Source organism: Anguilla rostrata, chromosome 14 (assembly GCF_018555375.3).
Source record: "Anguilla rostrata isolate EN2019 chromosome 14, ASM1855537v3, whole genome shotgun sequence".
Lineage (NCBI taxonomy): Eukaryota > Metazoa > Chordata > Actinopteri > Anguilliformes > Anguillidae > Anguilla > Anguilla rostrata.
Window position 1 is genome coordinate 15,155,982 of NC_057946.1, and position 17,380 is coordinate 15,173,361.

The 17,380-nt window shown below is 41.3% G+C and overlaps 1 protein-coding gene across 7 annotated transcripts in view; it reads right to left on the reverse strand.

Moving 5' to 3' along the window:
- Positions 1–1,706: 1,706 nt before the first annotated feature.
- Positions 1,707–17,380, reverse strand: part of LOC135238903 (rhotekin-like) — a 45,197-nt gene continuing 29,523 nt past the window's right edge. For 3 of the 7 annotated variants that reach the window (XM_064307062.1, XM_064307064.1, XM_064307065.1), the window contains exons 8-12: positions 16,959–17,065; positions 16,658–16,789; positions 14,719–14,884; positions 10,449–10,553; positions 1,707–5,749 (exon numbers count right to left, since the gene is read on the reverse strand). In XM_064307062.1, coding sequence (XP_064163132.1) covers positions 5,196–5,749; positions 10,449–10,553; positions 14,719–14,884; positions 16,658–16,789; positions 16,959–17,065 — 1,064 coding nt within the window. In that variant the 3' untranslated portion in view covers positions 1,707–5,195. Of the gene's footprint in view, positions 5,750–8,270; positions 8,341–8,373; positions 8,474–10,448; positions 10,554–14,718; positions 14,885–16,657; positions 16,790–16,958; positions 17,066–17,380 lie in introns of all 7 variants that reach the window. The other 4 variants (XM_064307066.1, XM_064307067.1, XM_064307068.1 and 1 more) reach the window with 4 other exon arrangements.

Here is a 17,380-nt window from a genome sequence, read left to right on the forward strand (position 1 = left end):
ATGAGAACAGTGTGGAAGAACTTGACTTGCCTGCACAGAGCCTTAAACTCAACCCCATCCAAGACCTTTGGGATCAGTTGGAAAGCCAACTGCGAGCCAGGCCTAATCACCCAGTCAGTGCCCCGGCCTCACTAATGCTCTTCTGGCTGAATGGAAACATTTAGTATAAAGTAGAGGTTGTTATAGCAGCAATGGGTGGACAAACTCCACATTAATGCCCGTAATTTTGGACTGAATATTGGATGTCAGGTGTCCACATACTTTTGACCATGTCGTGTATTTTGTAAGCAAAGACGAGAAATGTTATAGAGAAATTCCAAATGTTTGTGTTGTGAGACTTCCTGGCAAGGTTTTCACAAAAACTTAGACATAAAAATAGAGGACTATGTTTAAAGGAGTACCTGTTGTTGTGATGTTCTTCTGAAATATTTGCAATTCTAAATTTGCATGTTTGAATAAATACACACCCATGTCCTTAATGTTAAACCATCCCCATAAAGCTATTAATAATAGTGAAGGCATATGCGAATACAAATATTCATTTGATTCAGTGTACCAATCTACAATGAAATGAACACACAATAAACTCTGGAAAGGATTCAAAAAATATTTTAATCTGGGGCAGTCTTGCCAACTGAAGGCAATCATTATATTAATGATAATTTAAGCCATTAACTGTACATGTGTACAGAAAATATATTGCGTACAAGCTGTAATCAAATAATCTTATATCCAAATTATTATTATTATTATTATTATTATTATTATTATACTTTTACCAGAGGTAGATAGAATCTTTATATCTATATTTCAAATCAATACGTGAAGGGCACAAATTACACCAATCCTCAATTGTACTTTTTAGACATTGGGCTCTATTTTCGTGCCAGCACATGTTGCAAGCCAATACACAAGCAAGTGGTATTTTTGTCATGGGTTTATTATGTGCCTGAGCTGTTTGGTAATTTCCTGACTCACCGTGTGCCGAAGTGGGAGGAGAGTTGCTGCTAAACCAGTGGTGCAACCAGTTATTAAGGAATTATTTTTTCACATGGGTGATATGGTTGTTTGATAAATGTTTCTTAAAAAAAAAAAAATATTTTAAAAATGTGGGGAATGAAACCATTTACAACTAGTTATCTGTAGTTTCACTCCACAAATCTGATCAATTATAGCATTAGAATACATTTTCACACTTGGCAGTGAGCATCAAGAGTGTAATACAATTCCTTTAATGCCTTAAACTCGTCCAACTGCTTAGACTGAAAATATATGATCAAATTACACTGACATTTCTGAACCTGCAATTCTGGTTGTCTTGGACAACCTTTAACACAATCAGCACTGTATCATAAGTATTTTCCTAATTGCGCAGAAATAATGACACTAGTCCAACACGATAATGGTAAAGGACTTAATATGAAAGTTGAACTAGTGTCATACAGGCATACAGGTTCAACCCCTAAAATTGCACCGGCCCGTATTTGGGTTTATTTGCATTTATTCTGTTTTTTTACTGAGACATTTTCAGTCTGTCTGGACACACAATATACTGTTTGAAAGTGTTTAAACTCATGGTTCTAGCTCTATGAACTGTTTTATTTTAAATGGTTCCTTATTTTGTTATGTTATGTGGGTGGCAAAAAAGCTTGGGGTGTCCTCACATTCTATGCTTTTTGGAAATCCACAGATGACACAAATCGTGATAAAGCCAGTCTCCTTTTTATGGCAACAATCCAGTGAACAAAATCCATAGTAATTTTAGTCAGGCATTTGCTTGGCATATCAAAGGGACTAAATGTAGGTGTGAGTTCAAATTATAATAACTTTTTATAATAACAATTTATTAATAAATCAACTCATCATTCATTTTGAAGACCTTTTTAACCTGAACGGTGAGGTAATACTTACATGATAATGAATGTGTGCTTAATTACCAGAAAGAGTACAGTGTGGAAAAAAGGCACACCAGAAGCATTCAAAATACAGTCATAAATCATACATTATTTATCATTTTAAAACTTTAGTTTAATAACAACTGTTACACTTTTCAATCTCCCTTAATCACTGACCCATGCAAACAGCATGTGGACAAAATGCTCACATCAAAAGATTAACTTTTAGTGCTATCAATCTCAATGGTCATTGCCCTATATTAGTCTGGTAAACTTGCCTGACATCATGTCAGTATTTAAATAAAAATCCAATTATGTAAAAATGTTTTAATCTCTAAAAAGCATTAGATGAAGTTAAATTACAAAACTTTACATTAACAAATGCCTCTTTTCTAACATTCATGATATATTAACTTAGCACGGCTCAATAAAATCCTTAGGAAACACAGTTGAATCTGCTTGTTAAATAAGACGGTAGGACAATGGGATTGTTGTTCAGGACCTGAGAGGAAGCCTGCATAAAACAGTGCTAAATGGTCTGAATGAGCATGCTCATAAAAGGAAAGATTTTTGAAAATTTTAAAAAGTACTCTCATGGGATTGGACGATATATTGTGTCATACAATTACTTTCGTAGCATGTTACATAAAATGTACTGCACACAGTAAATGTAAAGCCCTTCATTACAATATAAAAATCAAAGAAATTTCCCCTGGAGGTACTGTGTGACAGATTAGTCATGGAACTGAAACTAGAAATATTCATGTTTGAATCCCAGACACAACACTGCTGTTAGACTGTTGAACATGGTTCTAATACTAAACAAGTGCCAGCAAACTCCCAGGCGTACAAACAGGCTAATATGAAATCACGTAAGATACAGTGCTGTGAAAAAGTATTTGCCCCCTTCCTGATTTCCCCATTATTTCATGTGTGCCATGTCTGAATGGTTTTCATGGGAAAGTAGCAAGGCGGAAAGCACTGCTAAACCAGGAGAAACATCACTGCTCATCTCACATTTGCAAACGGGCACTTGAATGATCACAAAGCCTTTTGGGATAATGGTCTATGGATAGATGAGTCAAAAGTGGAACTCTTTGGCAACACGGGTCCCATTATGTCTGGCATAACGCAAATACGGCATTTCACAATTAGAACAGCATAAATTAACGTTTTGGAGTGGCCCAGTAAAAGTCCTGACTTAAGCCGAACAGAGATGCTATGGCAGGACCTGGAATGAGCAGTTCATCCCCAAAAACCAATTCTCTGAATTAAAGCAGTTCTGCAAAGTAGAATGGGTGAAAATTCCTCCACAGCGATATGAAAGACTGATATCAAAGGAAGTGTTTAGTTGCAGATGTTGCTGCTAAAGGTGGTGAAACCAGTTATTAAGCTTAAAGAGTAATTGCACTCACTGATTCAGCCTGGCCCCGCCTACTACACAATTCTGAAAAATGCCTCCTTGCGTGGGTGGAGTAGGTGTGTCAAACTAATTTTCATATAGTATTCTATTTGCAAATTATTTGTACAGCATAGGCTCATGAAACTTGGATCAAACTGTCAAACAAGGCATTGCAGGTTAAATATGAACCAAGATTCAGCAATTACATGGCCTATTTCTTGCTTCAATTGTTTTCAGAAACATATTTCAGTGGACTGTTTAGGTAGAATATGAGAGTTTATGAACAGGCTGCCATGTTTCTCCGGTTTGAAAAGCATTGGGCCAAAACAAATCTAGCCAAACAGGTGCCGGCAGTGTTCCATTATTTTAAAAAGTAAACGGACGAATTTGTGGGTGGCAACAATTTTCCGACAGGATATCTTGACTGACATCTATATGACGTAGTAGTTGGCCTATATCCAAAGAGGTACTCAGATATCATGATTGGGGCAGGGCCAGAGGGGAATGCAGAAAGCATTTTTCATTAGAGGGCAGGACCAAGATGTTTATTTTTACCATTTTTTTCCTGATAAAATGATATTATTTTAGAAATGTTGAAATAACGGTATGGATTAAAATGTTTCATTATAAAGTAGAAAAAAAAAAGAAAAGAAAATTTTTTACAGCTAAAAAAAAATGACCCTTTAAGGGGCAAGTACTTTTTCACATGGATAATATGAGTATTTGGTAACATTTTTCAATTGTCCTGGATAAGGATATCTGGTAAGCTAATAAATAATTTAAATAAATAAATACTAGCCTGAAAAATACTTCCCTGTTGGCCAAATGTCACTGCTGGGTTTTTTTTTTCTGCATAGTGCAAACTCAATACATAGGCAAGCTGGCAGTTGACAGAAGGCAGAAGGTAGGCTACAGGAAATGAGGGGTACAGGGTGATGTTTGCATACGGGAGATTATCATAGTTTAGGCACACTTTTAAAAAGAAATGTGACCTAACTCCCAAAATAACTGGGTCCTGGATAGACAGTCACTGACTGCACTCCACTTTTCAACAGGCTCCACACATTTTCTGCTCAGTGCAACACTCTTTTAGTAAACCAACTGCCATCCATGTTGAGAACGTTACCACTGATGAGTATATATTGCATTATTCCATTAATTTAAACTCCAATAATGGTGCATTCAATAATTAATTTACCAGCTTTTCCAGCTATTGATTTAATTAAAAAAAAAAAAAAAAACACACACATTTTCCCATCTTTGGTCTGAATTCAACTGATGGTCTCTACCTTATCCTTTTTACTGTTACACACCATATGTCTCAATCAACATTCCACTCAGCTGACAGAAAGTGGAGGTCTTGGTCACCTTGAAGACCGCTGAGTAGGCCCTCTTCTTGTGCACATCAGCAGTTATAAATGAGTAGGCCCTCTTCTTGTGCATACTTAATGCACTCTGTGAAAAGCCAAGTGGGTGACTGTAGAGCACTACTACTGTAGCCACCCTTCCTCTCCACTGGGAGACTCATGACAGCCAGGTACCCAGAAAAGAGTGGATATCAGGAGTCAGATTATAAAATTACTGTAAACTACATCCTTGCTGAAAGGTTTATTGCCTTGTAATTTGCCATTTGTTTTTTTTTTCCCTCTTCATCATCAAAGGCCACTCAAGTCTTCTTTGTGTTTGAGGTGCCAGAGTAATTGGAGTAATGCGGGTGTCACAGTAATTTAAAATACCCAATAAAAACTATTATTGCCTTACATGCTGACATGACTGCCTAGGCTCTGCAACAAAGCCAGAGCACAAAGAGCAAATAACCTGAGACTCAGAGGGAGCAGTGGGGTGAGACTGAGGTTTGCTGGCATGCCGAACCCTCTGATGCAGATTTAGTAGGAGCACTACACCTGAGTCTGCAGCCATGTGCATGGGGCCAGCTTGGCTTGTAGGCCCCCAAGGCTGCGGCTGCCCAGGGTGGAGCGTGGAAAGGGGGCGGAGTCCGAATCGGAGGCGGTGCTACCATCGGTGGAGCTGTTGCTGCAGGTGGAGGTGGAGGTGGAGGACAGGCCCTGCTGTGGGGGTTGGCAGGAAGGGTTGGAGTTGGAGGGCGGGGCTTGACATCGGCACTGCAGGCCTCCGTATCCGCTGCCCTGCGGGCTGCCCAGTTTAGTGTCCAGGGAGAGGGTGCGGGGGCGCCAAGGGGGCAGGGCTTCTGGCCAGCTGCGGCAGGAGCAGGGCTCGGGGCTATCGCTGTCGGACCGCGGGCTGGGGCGTGGGCTCCGGGGGGCGCGGCAGCGGGGCTGGGGACTCTGACCGGCTGCTCTGCAACTCGGGACCTCCTCAAACAAGGACATCCAATGAGGGGAAGTCCCAAGATGGCTGCACAACTCAAACTCTTGCATGTGCCTCTGCCACATGTCCGTTACTGCTTCAAGGTCATCGGTGGTATCAATAACTGGAAGAAGGGGAGAAGCTGGCATTATTAAGCATGACAATGACACTTCTGCACTGCGCTGAGAGGATAACCAGCAACGTGACACTGAACAACATAGAATCCTAACCACATAGAATGTGGCCTCGGTCTTCAGTAGTTTGGATACTTGGAAGATATGCAAAAACAATAACATATCATTCTGGTCTGCAACGTGTCAACACAGGGCAAGATTATTCACCACAACCATTCCACCCCACCAATAGTGGTGTTCCAGCAGATTATTTGCATATTCATGAGCAAGTTCCTATTTTTTGTTTCACATTTTAACAAATACATCAAGAAATACAACAAATAATTGGAAAACAGTAAAGGTGTTGGAAAAAAGTTCCTGAACTGCATCTCATTCAAAGATTAAAGTCAAGAGCTTTTGTCTAACGCACCATACCTTTACACCTTGCAATGCCTTTCAGCAACGGGCTCACCTAAAATCTTTGTACAGAAGGCAATTTGCCTCAAGCTCTGTAAAATGACATGCCACTAAATTCCCATTTTCATTTTTACAATTAACATTAAGATATTTACAGGTGTAAAAGTAGTAATCTCAGGTGCATTCATGCAGTTTTCTGGCCTAGTAAGGGGGGGGGGGGGGAGTAAGTTGAATCAAATGCATTGATTTGTTTGAGAACTGATCATTTTCAAGTTCCATATGTTGCTCTCTCTTTACAAGCAAGCAAACCTGTGAAGTGACTTTTCTTTCCCTGAGGACAGAGGGTAGCACATAAGTGTCAATCTCATAAAGGTGCAGCACAGGGCTGAGAAGGAGGCAAGGCCATGCAAAGAAAGCAGACTGCTATGCCAAGAGGCTGTGGCAGGGCATAAGAGCCGGCCTGAGCCAAGCAGGTGCCATCTCCCTCGTGCGACCGCTAACGAAAAGCAGTGCAGAGCGGGCACAGTTCACTGGAAGATTTCACAAGCAACTAAACAGAACAGCACCGTTTGAGGAAGTGTCCATGAGCTGATAAGCAAAATTGCGCAATACTTCACAGCAGAATCGTTATTACGGTTAGTCATTACGGAGAGCGAGATGTGGTCCACGCCCGAATAGATGTAGGGGTGGATGTGCCGGGCAACCACAAGCATAAACTCCTGAGGAAGATTCAAATATAATAAAACCCAAAGGGCAAGGAAAAAGGAATGACTAATAAATGACTGTAGCTTTCAAAACAGCCCTCCAATAGCATCTCATCGCTTGCTCTCTTTGATAACATGGAGAATACTTAACTCCAAATGTAGACATTTTGTTAGCTTATTGTGCATGAACGAATGATACAATGGCACACAGCCGGTCAAGAAACAGCCGAGCAGTCAATTGTACAATTACTTTTGCTCCCCTACAATGGGGGGACTATATATAAAAAGAGCTGTAATTCCTACATGGATCATCCAATATGGATGCAAATGCCCTGGAATCAAAGTTAAAAGTCTGCATTTTCACCCAAGATTCATTGTTTGTGCTGGACCAGAGCCAAAACAAGGGTGCACTCACAAAATGCCTGCCTTTCCACGCAAGGGCTACAGCACTTTTGGCTTTGACCCTCTCCTGGCCTCTCTGTTGTGCAACAGTTGCGAGCGCCTTGATCAGGTTCATCTCAGGGATTTTGTGAACTAACAAGGACTACAGTGTTTGTGACGCAATCAATCATTCAGGGATGATTGGAATTCTTGAATAAAGTAACTGAGTTTGTTGGCTAATTTGTTATTTGGACATTACCTGGAAGGTCTATCAGTCTGATCTATTGTGGCCTGTGTCAATGGTATACTTTGTGTACAGCACCCAGTCTGTTTAACAAAGCTCTTAAAGATCATCAGTGGTGTAGATGGCAGTTAAATCTGTCAGCTCTCAATGGCTGAGGTACTCTGTCAGGTGCATAGTGTCCTGCAGAGTAAAATGTTCAAAGCATGCCTTGTACATTGAAGTGTTTTTATGTGATCCTGTTTTGGTAAGGGGACCCAGTTCAGTGTGGATTCCTAATAAAAAAGAAGTCCTTATCAAAAGCTTACAGAGTAGTCAAATAAACCATACCTTCAAAGTCTTTTTGTACTGTACAAAAAGAAAATGAGGTTCATGCCATGATTCTTTTGGAGCAGACATGGTGGCTTGACACACTTACTGAGAACATTTTTTACTAGCATTTAGTAGATGATTTCATCCAGTGACTCACAATGTGGAAAAATGCAAAGATCAAAGACAGCAAGTGCAAGAACTGCAATTCGCAAATATCTACATTATGTATCATAGGAAAAAAAAAAGCAACACCCAAATCAGGACCTCCAAAAGATACTCTTAGCAGAACTCCTCAACATGAAACCACTGGTTACAGTATCTAGAACGGGCCTTATTACTATTTCAAGTAATAGGCAAGAATGTAAAAATGAAACGGATTCAGTGCGCAAATGAAAGAATTTCACTTTGATAACTGCATCTCAGAGCCAGAATTGAAAAAAAACATGGGTTGGGTTGATGGAACTTAGGGGAACTTACAGGCCTTGAGTCCAGTTAGACAGAGAGCTGTGAGCTTGGTGAGAGGATGGGGGGGCTGGGTGAGAGAGACCTGAGTGGGGGCATTGCGCTGCTGTTACTTCACCTGTCGTTGTAATAGGAAGAGAGCAGAGCACGGATCTCGGCTGACACAGCATTATCCTGGAGCAGCAGCCCCTCAGATGATGGCGCAGGGTGAGGGGTGACTGGGGGGAGGGGTTTGGCGAGACATGCGAGAAAGAGGGTAAGGGGAAGTGGCAGTGTGCGTGCACATGAGCCAGGAGTATGGTAGTATGGAGAAGATTGGGGAAGGTGGTAATGATGTTACAAATAATGACATCATAATGATTACAAAAACCCCAAAAAATCGATTAATTAGGTGAGAACAGAACCATGCAAAAAAAGTTTAGATATTTAAGGGGGAAGAAATCAATGAGATAAGAGTTCATTATGACATAAATTAGACCAAGATGGAATGTAAGGATTCAGGAGAGGACAGAGAAATGACAGAAGGGAGAAGGAAAAAGGAATCAGGAGAAAGATACACCATGAGACAGAGAGAGAGGGAGGAAGAGAGAGTAAGTTGCTCTGCATTCACATTTACAAAGCAATCACAAAAAACACAGAAAGGGTTGACCACCAGTGAAGTTTAGCCGAAAGCTTGGACTCATGTTAGGGTTACATTCCAATTGCTGGGTGAGAGGGTCATGTAGTTAACATGAAATAACACCTTCCTGAGTATTTATTTTTCTTTTCTTCTCAGTATATGGAATGTCCCTTTTAGAACCAGTTTGGCTGAGCTAACTCCCACATAACTGCTGATATATTTCTGTTCCCCTTGGCTGAATCTGTACATATTTGAGAACAGAAGAGAATGTATATCTCGGCTGCGGCACTTGTCTAAGCAGGTGTTGGCTATAAGCTAAGCATTCATGCTTAACATAACCCTCGCAAGGAATTGTGTAAGACTGTTGTTGATGGTCTGTAGTTGCTGTTTGTTTGCAAACTAGTTTTTCCTGTTCTTTGCTGCCTGTTATTCCAGAAACTGCCTCAGGGGTAGACTGAGGGACATTGGGAGTACAATGGAATTCTGAATATTTATTTATAAGTAGAAATAATGAGAGCAGGCTTACTGTTTGAGAGATATATTAATCATAGTTCATTTAAAAAACTGGAATGCACTTTGTCATACCTAGATAACAGTAGGGCTTTAAATAACAATGTTTTCATGTAGTTTCTTTACTGAAAGTCAGTATAACCCATGGACACTGTACCATTCAAAAAATATTACCATAATAACTACACAATGTTCATACTAAAAAATACTGAGCTCCCTAAATAAAGGTGAATACACCCAAACACCTACACAGTAAACATTCCATAGTGGGACAAAATGTTATCTGTTAGTCAAAGTTAAGGATGAATCCCAGCTGTTGTCTTGATTAGAGTTATGTGTTGTATAACCTTCTTGATAAGCACTGAAAAGTTAATTATTTCAATAACCTGACATCGGCATCTTTTACTCCAAATAGAAAATATATTTCTCAGGCATTTTCACAACTCACAACTCACTCCTGACCTTGCTTATGTGAATGAGACATTGCTACAGGCAGATAATTCTGAGTTTCACTTCGCTGTGTTAGAGTGTACACCTTACTTAAATTATCCACCCCTAAGGAACAAAGCAAGTGCTGTCTTCAATCACCAATCTTCCAAGAAGAGATTAATTTTACAAAAGGGCGTGGGTAGGCGAGACACCTTGTTTGTAAGAAATAAGAGCCAAACCCCAAATAACAATGTTCCTAATTATGTTGTATTGTGTGAACTAATACTAAAAAATACTGAGCTCCCTAAATAAAGGTGAATACACCCAAACACCTACACAGTAAACATTCCATAGTGGGACAAAATGTTATCTGTTAAGAGTTGAATTAACACAGGACATTTTACTGTGTATAATACCACCACATTATAGCATGAGAGATATCTTTGGCACATTTAACACATCAGCTGCTCCTTCTATAAGGCCACCATATGAATTATAAGTTATTATTTTAAATAAAGCACATCTAAGCCAAGCGTTGTTTTGAGCAATAGAACTGCTACAGCGGTGTGGACTACCATGGAACTGTAATGTGATACAGAATAATTGTTGGATGGCAGTTAAATGTAAGCCATTACCCATCTCATGGTAAAGGGAGCCCTGCTTTGCCGTCACAAGGGTGGGTTTCCGTGGTGATGGAACCTCAATCTTCATCAGATTGTCACAGCACTGTTTCCATTGGCCTGCGGGGGGAAAGGAAAAAAAAATGGCTTTTGCTTTCCTTGACAAATATGGTTGATTGCAGACATATGACAGAAATGAAAGTGCCAGAAAGTGACTGAACTGTAAGTTGTGAATGACTGGACAGGGTTTCGCTAGCCTTGCCTCCTTTCAGAGCACCCGGTGCCTGTCTGGACACCTGTGCTTTTGTGAGCGTTGAAGAACTTGAGGAATGTGTAACGACTGGCGTCAAGTCACATTTACACCAACAGCATACTTGCATTCACGAGGTACAAATGAACAGGAAACAGATCATATTACCAAGGCGAAAATTAAAATGCCCATAACTTACAAGTAAATACAAGCATTACACTTCCGTCCAAATACGGTTTAGCAAGTTTGTTTCAGTGATTGCTGATCTCGCCAAACTGAGTTTGCAAAGAAGTATATGTTTCTGCTTTCACTTGTTAGTCAAAGTTAAGGATGAATCCCAGCTGTTGTCTTGATTAGAGTTATGTGTTGTATAACCTTCTTGATAAGCACTGAAAAGTTAATTATTTCAATAACCTGACATCGGCATCTTTTACTCCAAATAGAAAATATATTTCTCAGGCATTTTCACAACTCACAACTCACTCCTGACCTTGCTTATGTGAATGAGACATTGCTACAGGCAGATAATTCTGAGTTTCACTTCGCTGTGTTAGAGTGTACACCCTACTTAAATTATCCACCCCTAAAGAACAAAGCAAGTGCTGTCTTCAATCACCAATATTCAAAGAAGAGATTAATTTTACAAAAGGGCGTGGGTAGGCGAGACACCTTGTTTGTAAGAAATAAGAGCCAAACCCCAAATAACACAGGACATTTCTTTCTGTTGTAATTTCTGCCAGTTAATTTCCGTAAGACCGAAACAATGAGGAAATAACAGACAACATAAATTATTTCTGCCAAAAGTAGATGCGTAATGAATTAAACATGCAAGTGACTCACTGTATGACAAGGGAAAGAAATGTATAGGTTACAATTAGAACTTCCCTTTCAGAATAAATAAATGAAGTCAGTGATTTTCACACTGGTAAGTTATGTGGTTTCGATGAGCCAAAAGCTGTCATCATGACTTCTCACTCAGCTGCCCCCCACCAGTATTGGCAATTCAGAAAAGACCACAGGCACAAGTTATCAAACAACTCACAAGTTACAAGCACAGATGTAAAAAAAACGACAACAATCAAGCCCAAGGCATTACTTTGCTCGGAGGGAAAAAAGTTTCAAGGCCGTGGGAACTAAGTTGCTCAGTTAACGTGATTGTTGTTTGTCAAAACTGCAGGATGGGCCCTATAGCACAGATGGTTTATAACTACAACATAAGCCAGCTATGACTGGGATCCCACAGTGGTGAGACAATATGCAATTGGGTTCTCACCACATGAGCTTCTCCAATAACTCACTGGGTGTTTACAGACAGTGAGAGATTTTACCTCATTGCTAGTCACCACTTGCTGTCATTTGGTACTGTTCGGCTGCGGTGTGCATTAATGCACAGTGCAGGGGGTAGGGGGAGAGAGGCGATCACAGACTACTGGGCAGGTGGGTGTGTGTGTGTGTTGGGGGGGGGGGATACAATCGTAAAGTATACCTGTGGTTTACAAAAAATTTTGCTGCAGCCAAAAGAGCACTTTTGCTGTCTCAGGGCAGGGGGCATATGCTTCAGTATATTGTGGTGGTTATTTGTGCACATGCCTGGTCATGGGTCCAGTTCGGTTTTAGGTAAAGCTAAGAAAAAAAGTACCATTGGTAATGCCAATCTAATTTTCATTTATTTTGACAAGAAAATGCTACACTTTGCAAGTGTACCACAGCACACTTGCAAAGCAATGCTTGCACACAGATATTTTATCTACCACCTTTTTCCAATCACCACCATTGTCATCATTAAATCCATAAAGCTCCCAAAGAACATGCAATTTCAGAGGACGCTCCAAATATGCTTTTTCTCGTGCACTTGCCATTTCACAATGATTGGTTTATCAACAGCAAATCGAAAGGCATCTTTACAGACATGCTCAAATTGAAAAGGTTGCAGCCAGTGTTCCTGATATATGCATGCATTTAGGAAGAGGGTAAGAGAGAAAGAGATACAGCAAAAAGCTATTTATTGCAGCGACTGACCATCTATTTATCCTGTTTTTAATAACTGCACTAATTTAGTCAGGATGGTGAGCATTGTTGGGCTGAATGGCCTGTTCTCATCGTTATGTTATTGTGGCAAACACGCCTGCCACAGGCCACCGAAGTGGCTTTCTTTGGGGCCCTCCAGCACAGAGACACAGGGAGATGATGTTCCAACAGTCAGATTTATTTCACGAGGGTTTGGCAAGATGGTAACAGCCAAAGTGAGCAGATGTAACCCAGTCATGACCGAAGCTCCCTGGTGTGGGTGGGGATGGCAGATTTAACCTGTGCGCAGTGACTACCTCACTACGCACAGGTGCAGCCACTCCTGTTCCTGGGTCCAATTAGCCTGGCCAATTATCTAATTCAAGGTCTAATTACCTTGACCCAGGGCAGGTGTGGCTGCTTACACCAGCCATCCCCACACCACAGTTATGTTAACTAAAACTGTGCATCATGCATCTCAGTGAAGTTTAGATGCTTTATTGCTAACGTCTTCCAACACAACCAAAACAAATGCAGGGATCTTACGCAACTTAACAAAAGAAACTGGGTCCCAATTCCTGACAGAGAATCATATTAAGTACAGTTTTTTTTCAGTATTACAACATATGTAAGACTACAGAAGTTCATTCCGTGAGTCTGTCTTCTCATCCCATTCAGCCGGATGTCTCAGAGACAGGTCCGCACGTAAGTATAGCAATCCAAAGGTATACTGTCTAACCTCGTGAGTGTACGCAGACAAAGAGCCTAGGACAACAGGTGCAGTGGAAATATGCACATAAATGTTCTTTTAACAACTTTACAGAGACAATGAAGGGAATGCGTGAAACCCGCTTGTGGTGGGCGTGGTTTGTGCGTCGGCTGCAGAGAGAGAGTGAGAGGAGCGGCTCTCGGATCCATCGTCACAACTGTCAGGCGGAGGTAATCAGCGCCGATAATTGTCAATTGTTTGATTGCGCTGATTGCCTCTGATTGTTTTCAACAGGGAGCCTGGGGTTTTAAAAAGCGGAGACCGGGAGTCTTCGCGAGCGGACGCCGGAGAAACGACGAAGAAGTTCACGGTGTTAAAAGAAACAAAAAAAACCCCGTGTTACGTTGTTTCCGACCGAAAGCCGACGGCTATAATAAAAGAGCAGGGAAGTGCTAAAACCGAACTGTTGTCTCACGTGAGTGCGTTGGCAGACAGGAGCGGTGGCACTCACTTGCCACACCGCTTAATACCTGTCTGCTCCTTAATGTGCTGTTACTGGAGCATGACTGGTGTCTGCAAGCAGACAAGGCTTTTACCCAGAAGCCTCTGAGAGCCACACCTGCTCCCAGCCGTGTCCTGAGAACACGCGTATAACCGAAACTAATCTCTATTCGCCTCACAGGACAAGGACAGTGGCAACTCGCTCAGAGCCTACCATCATACAACAAACCATTCAAATAAACATGAATGAAAGAACATTATAACTCTGGATGTTACGCAATTAATTACCTGTTCATAAACAAAAAAAGCCGGCTGAATATAGTAAATGGGTCTATAAGCATTTATGTATTTTCTTCGAAGATCCTACTGTTGCACAGACCCTCATAGTATCTGCAGTCACAATTTAGCAAAATGGAGCTTGTTTTGTTGGACTAATACCTGTCTGAATGTAAGATAAAGAACCTGTTTCCCCAAGTGTCTATGTGACTGACATGAGTACTTCACAGTCCTTGGTCTGAGGAGAACAGCATAGTTGTCAGCTCAAGCACAGAGTGAATATGTTTCACTGGGGCAGAACACATTTAACAACATTCCTCAGGGTGAAAAAAAAAATGGTAACATGGTCAGAAGGACATGAAAAAAATGCCTGGATCAGTACATGACCCTAATAGCATTACAGGCACTACAGGTCTTTCTGTGCGACTGTCAACACAACACATTTCTCTGTACCCTCGTCTCCACTTAGCTTCACACTTAGCTGTGCCACATGCCCCCGCTGCAGCACAGTGCTGTTCTCACTCCAGTAAAGCAGTACTCACTCATGTCATAGAACTGCTGCCAGAAGGCCTCCATCCAGCGCTGGGTGTCCTCTCGGCTCTCTGCGGCCAGGGTGTGGGTCACCTCCTCCCCACCGTAGTGGTTGCTGATGGAGATGCTCTGCAGTTTGCTGAGAGGGTCCTTCTCCGTGGCCCGGATCCTCGTCTCCTGAAGGTGCACGTGGGACAAAGGGGGGTTAGTCACCCGGGGCGGGGGTTAGTCCATGGCTCCCTGTTCTTTCACACACTAGTCCCTTCAATCTGCCTCCTTCAAATGCTGCTTATCAGCTGAAGGTGAGATCCCAGCAGGCACGCTGTTGTTCAACAGTTGTACCATACTGGTGACATGCAATTTATAATTATTGTTTTCATTTTCAAATAATGGCACGCTAGTTTTCAGGGAGAATTAATCTAGTTAGTCACCCCATGTGGTGCCAACCTACCACTACAAGCTACTGGTTAGAGGGGGATTAAGGAAACAAGGTACAAGGTGCACAGATATACACAGAACATCCTACTGGAACTCTTTGAATATCTACCAGGAGAGAGGAGTCATTTTAGACTGAAATACACCTAAATGCAATGCTCTCACACACCACAAGATGGAGGCACTCTGCAAGCATAGCCACCTTGCCACTGTACTGAGAAACAACATACAGATCGACAGCATGCTTTAACTTCAAAAATAGAAACTCACACAAGGTTTCAATCTCATTCCTGATCTCTTGATTAATCAAAAGATGCTCACAAAACAATAAAAGAACCTCATATAGCACTCCTCAAGCATACAACCCAGAGCAGCTAACAGTTCAAATTAAGGCAAAAGCACAGTATGAACAAGTAAGTCTTACGAACTGATTAAAAAAAGCAAATTGAAGCTACAGCTCTAACATTGGTTTGGAATTGAAGCTTTCCCAACGGTTTGAATCTCCTGAAAGAAACCACTCGGCCGCTGAGCTTCACAAGCAACCGGGGATTTAACAGGAAGCCAGTGCAATGATCTAGGAACAGGGGTGATGTGCCTGGAGTGACGTGTGGTAAGCACACATTATGTACTAATAGGAGCCACTGTAACACAATGTTGCAAACGAAAAAACAGAGCATAACAATGGTTCAACATAGTCATTATGAATATATGCTTTGGCATCTTCCTTAGACAAATTAGTCTCAGTTTAAAAAAAGATTAAATGTCTAGAACCCAAAAGACAGTGCCAGAGAATGACAATGAATAATGAAAGAGGCCCAAAGAAGTAAGTCCAAATTCAGAACATTTATTCACAAATACGAACAGACATAAGAACAATCTAACTCAAACCTACATTATGTATGCCTGAGACCAGGATACTTTAATAACAGTCTGCAGTGTGAAACTGTCCACCATGAGCGGATCAATATCCTGTTCCAGTGAAAGGGGGTTACTGGGTCACAGCACTGCACTTCCACCCATCGAGCTCAATTAACCACGTCCAGCATGTCTACTGAAAAGTGATCTAGGGTGTAATTACTCTTTTAGCAGAAATCTGTTGAAATCCGTGGGCGATGGCAAGACAGAATGTTAAGTCTGCAAATGGGTTACAGCAACTGTAAACTATTCCATTTTGTCCTCATTCAGATAACTACATGATCGCTTCATTGATGCTGTACAGTCCACCCACCTCAGGACAAAAAAACCCACAAAAAGTTCCATTTAGATCCTTTCAACTAACTGCACTCATTCAGCTGCACCTAACTGCACCTAATCACCTTGCCATTAGGCACCATGATCCAGAGAATACCAAATAAACTGTGCAGATAATGTGTGACAGAATGCCTGTTGAAGGATGCTGGCTTGCATTAAACAAGTTATCTGGACCCAGGAATAGGAATGTCAGCCGAACGTGAATATTTGAAAGTGCAAATGGACAAATGGAAATGGAATGTATTGGTCTCTCTGACTGCTCACCTTATTGACGGCAATAGTAAAAGCTGGCTCCACGTGAGCTTGTTTATCTTCCTGCCGGTGGTAACAGATGAGGCTGGTCCCCCTCAGGACACCGTATATGTTTGTCCAACTCTGAGGATCTTCTCCAAGCTGCTACGAGAGACACAGGATTAAACAGGCAGAGAGAGGGAGTGAGATGGAGAATGGGTGCATATGAGAGAGAGGAAAAGAAAGAATATGTTACTTAAACAGTTGACACTACAAAGTAAAAGAACTTATATAAAATAAAATAAAGTCCTTTAGGACAGAAATCTTTGCTCACCTTGACCTTCAGACTGCCACTCATCATCTCCTGAATCATACAGTCGGGCTGTGCAGCCAGACGACAACACACACTGCCATACAGAGGCAGCCAATAGGAGCACTCCTCTGGAACACACAGAGAAAGATGGACCATCCACAACACTTTTATATATGCTTAAGTAAGACCAAGTACATGCGTTCATAAATTTTTTTTTAAACTTTATTTAAAGAAACTGTAGTGAGGCAGGAACATTACAACAAACCCTTGTCTTACATGTAGGTGGTTGTATTTAAATGCGCATGAGTCGTGAGAATTAGACTTTCAGAGGGGAGGGCTTTATATTGCATTCTGAAAGAGGGCAATTCATTGCCAGAGAGAGTGAAAAAGAAGAGAAATCATGACACTGAAAGAAAGAAAGCGAGAGAGAAAGAGAGAGTCAT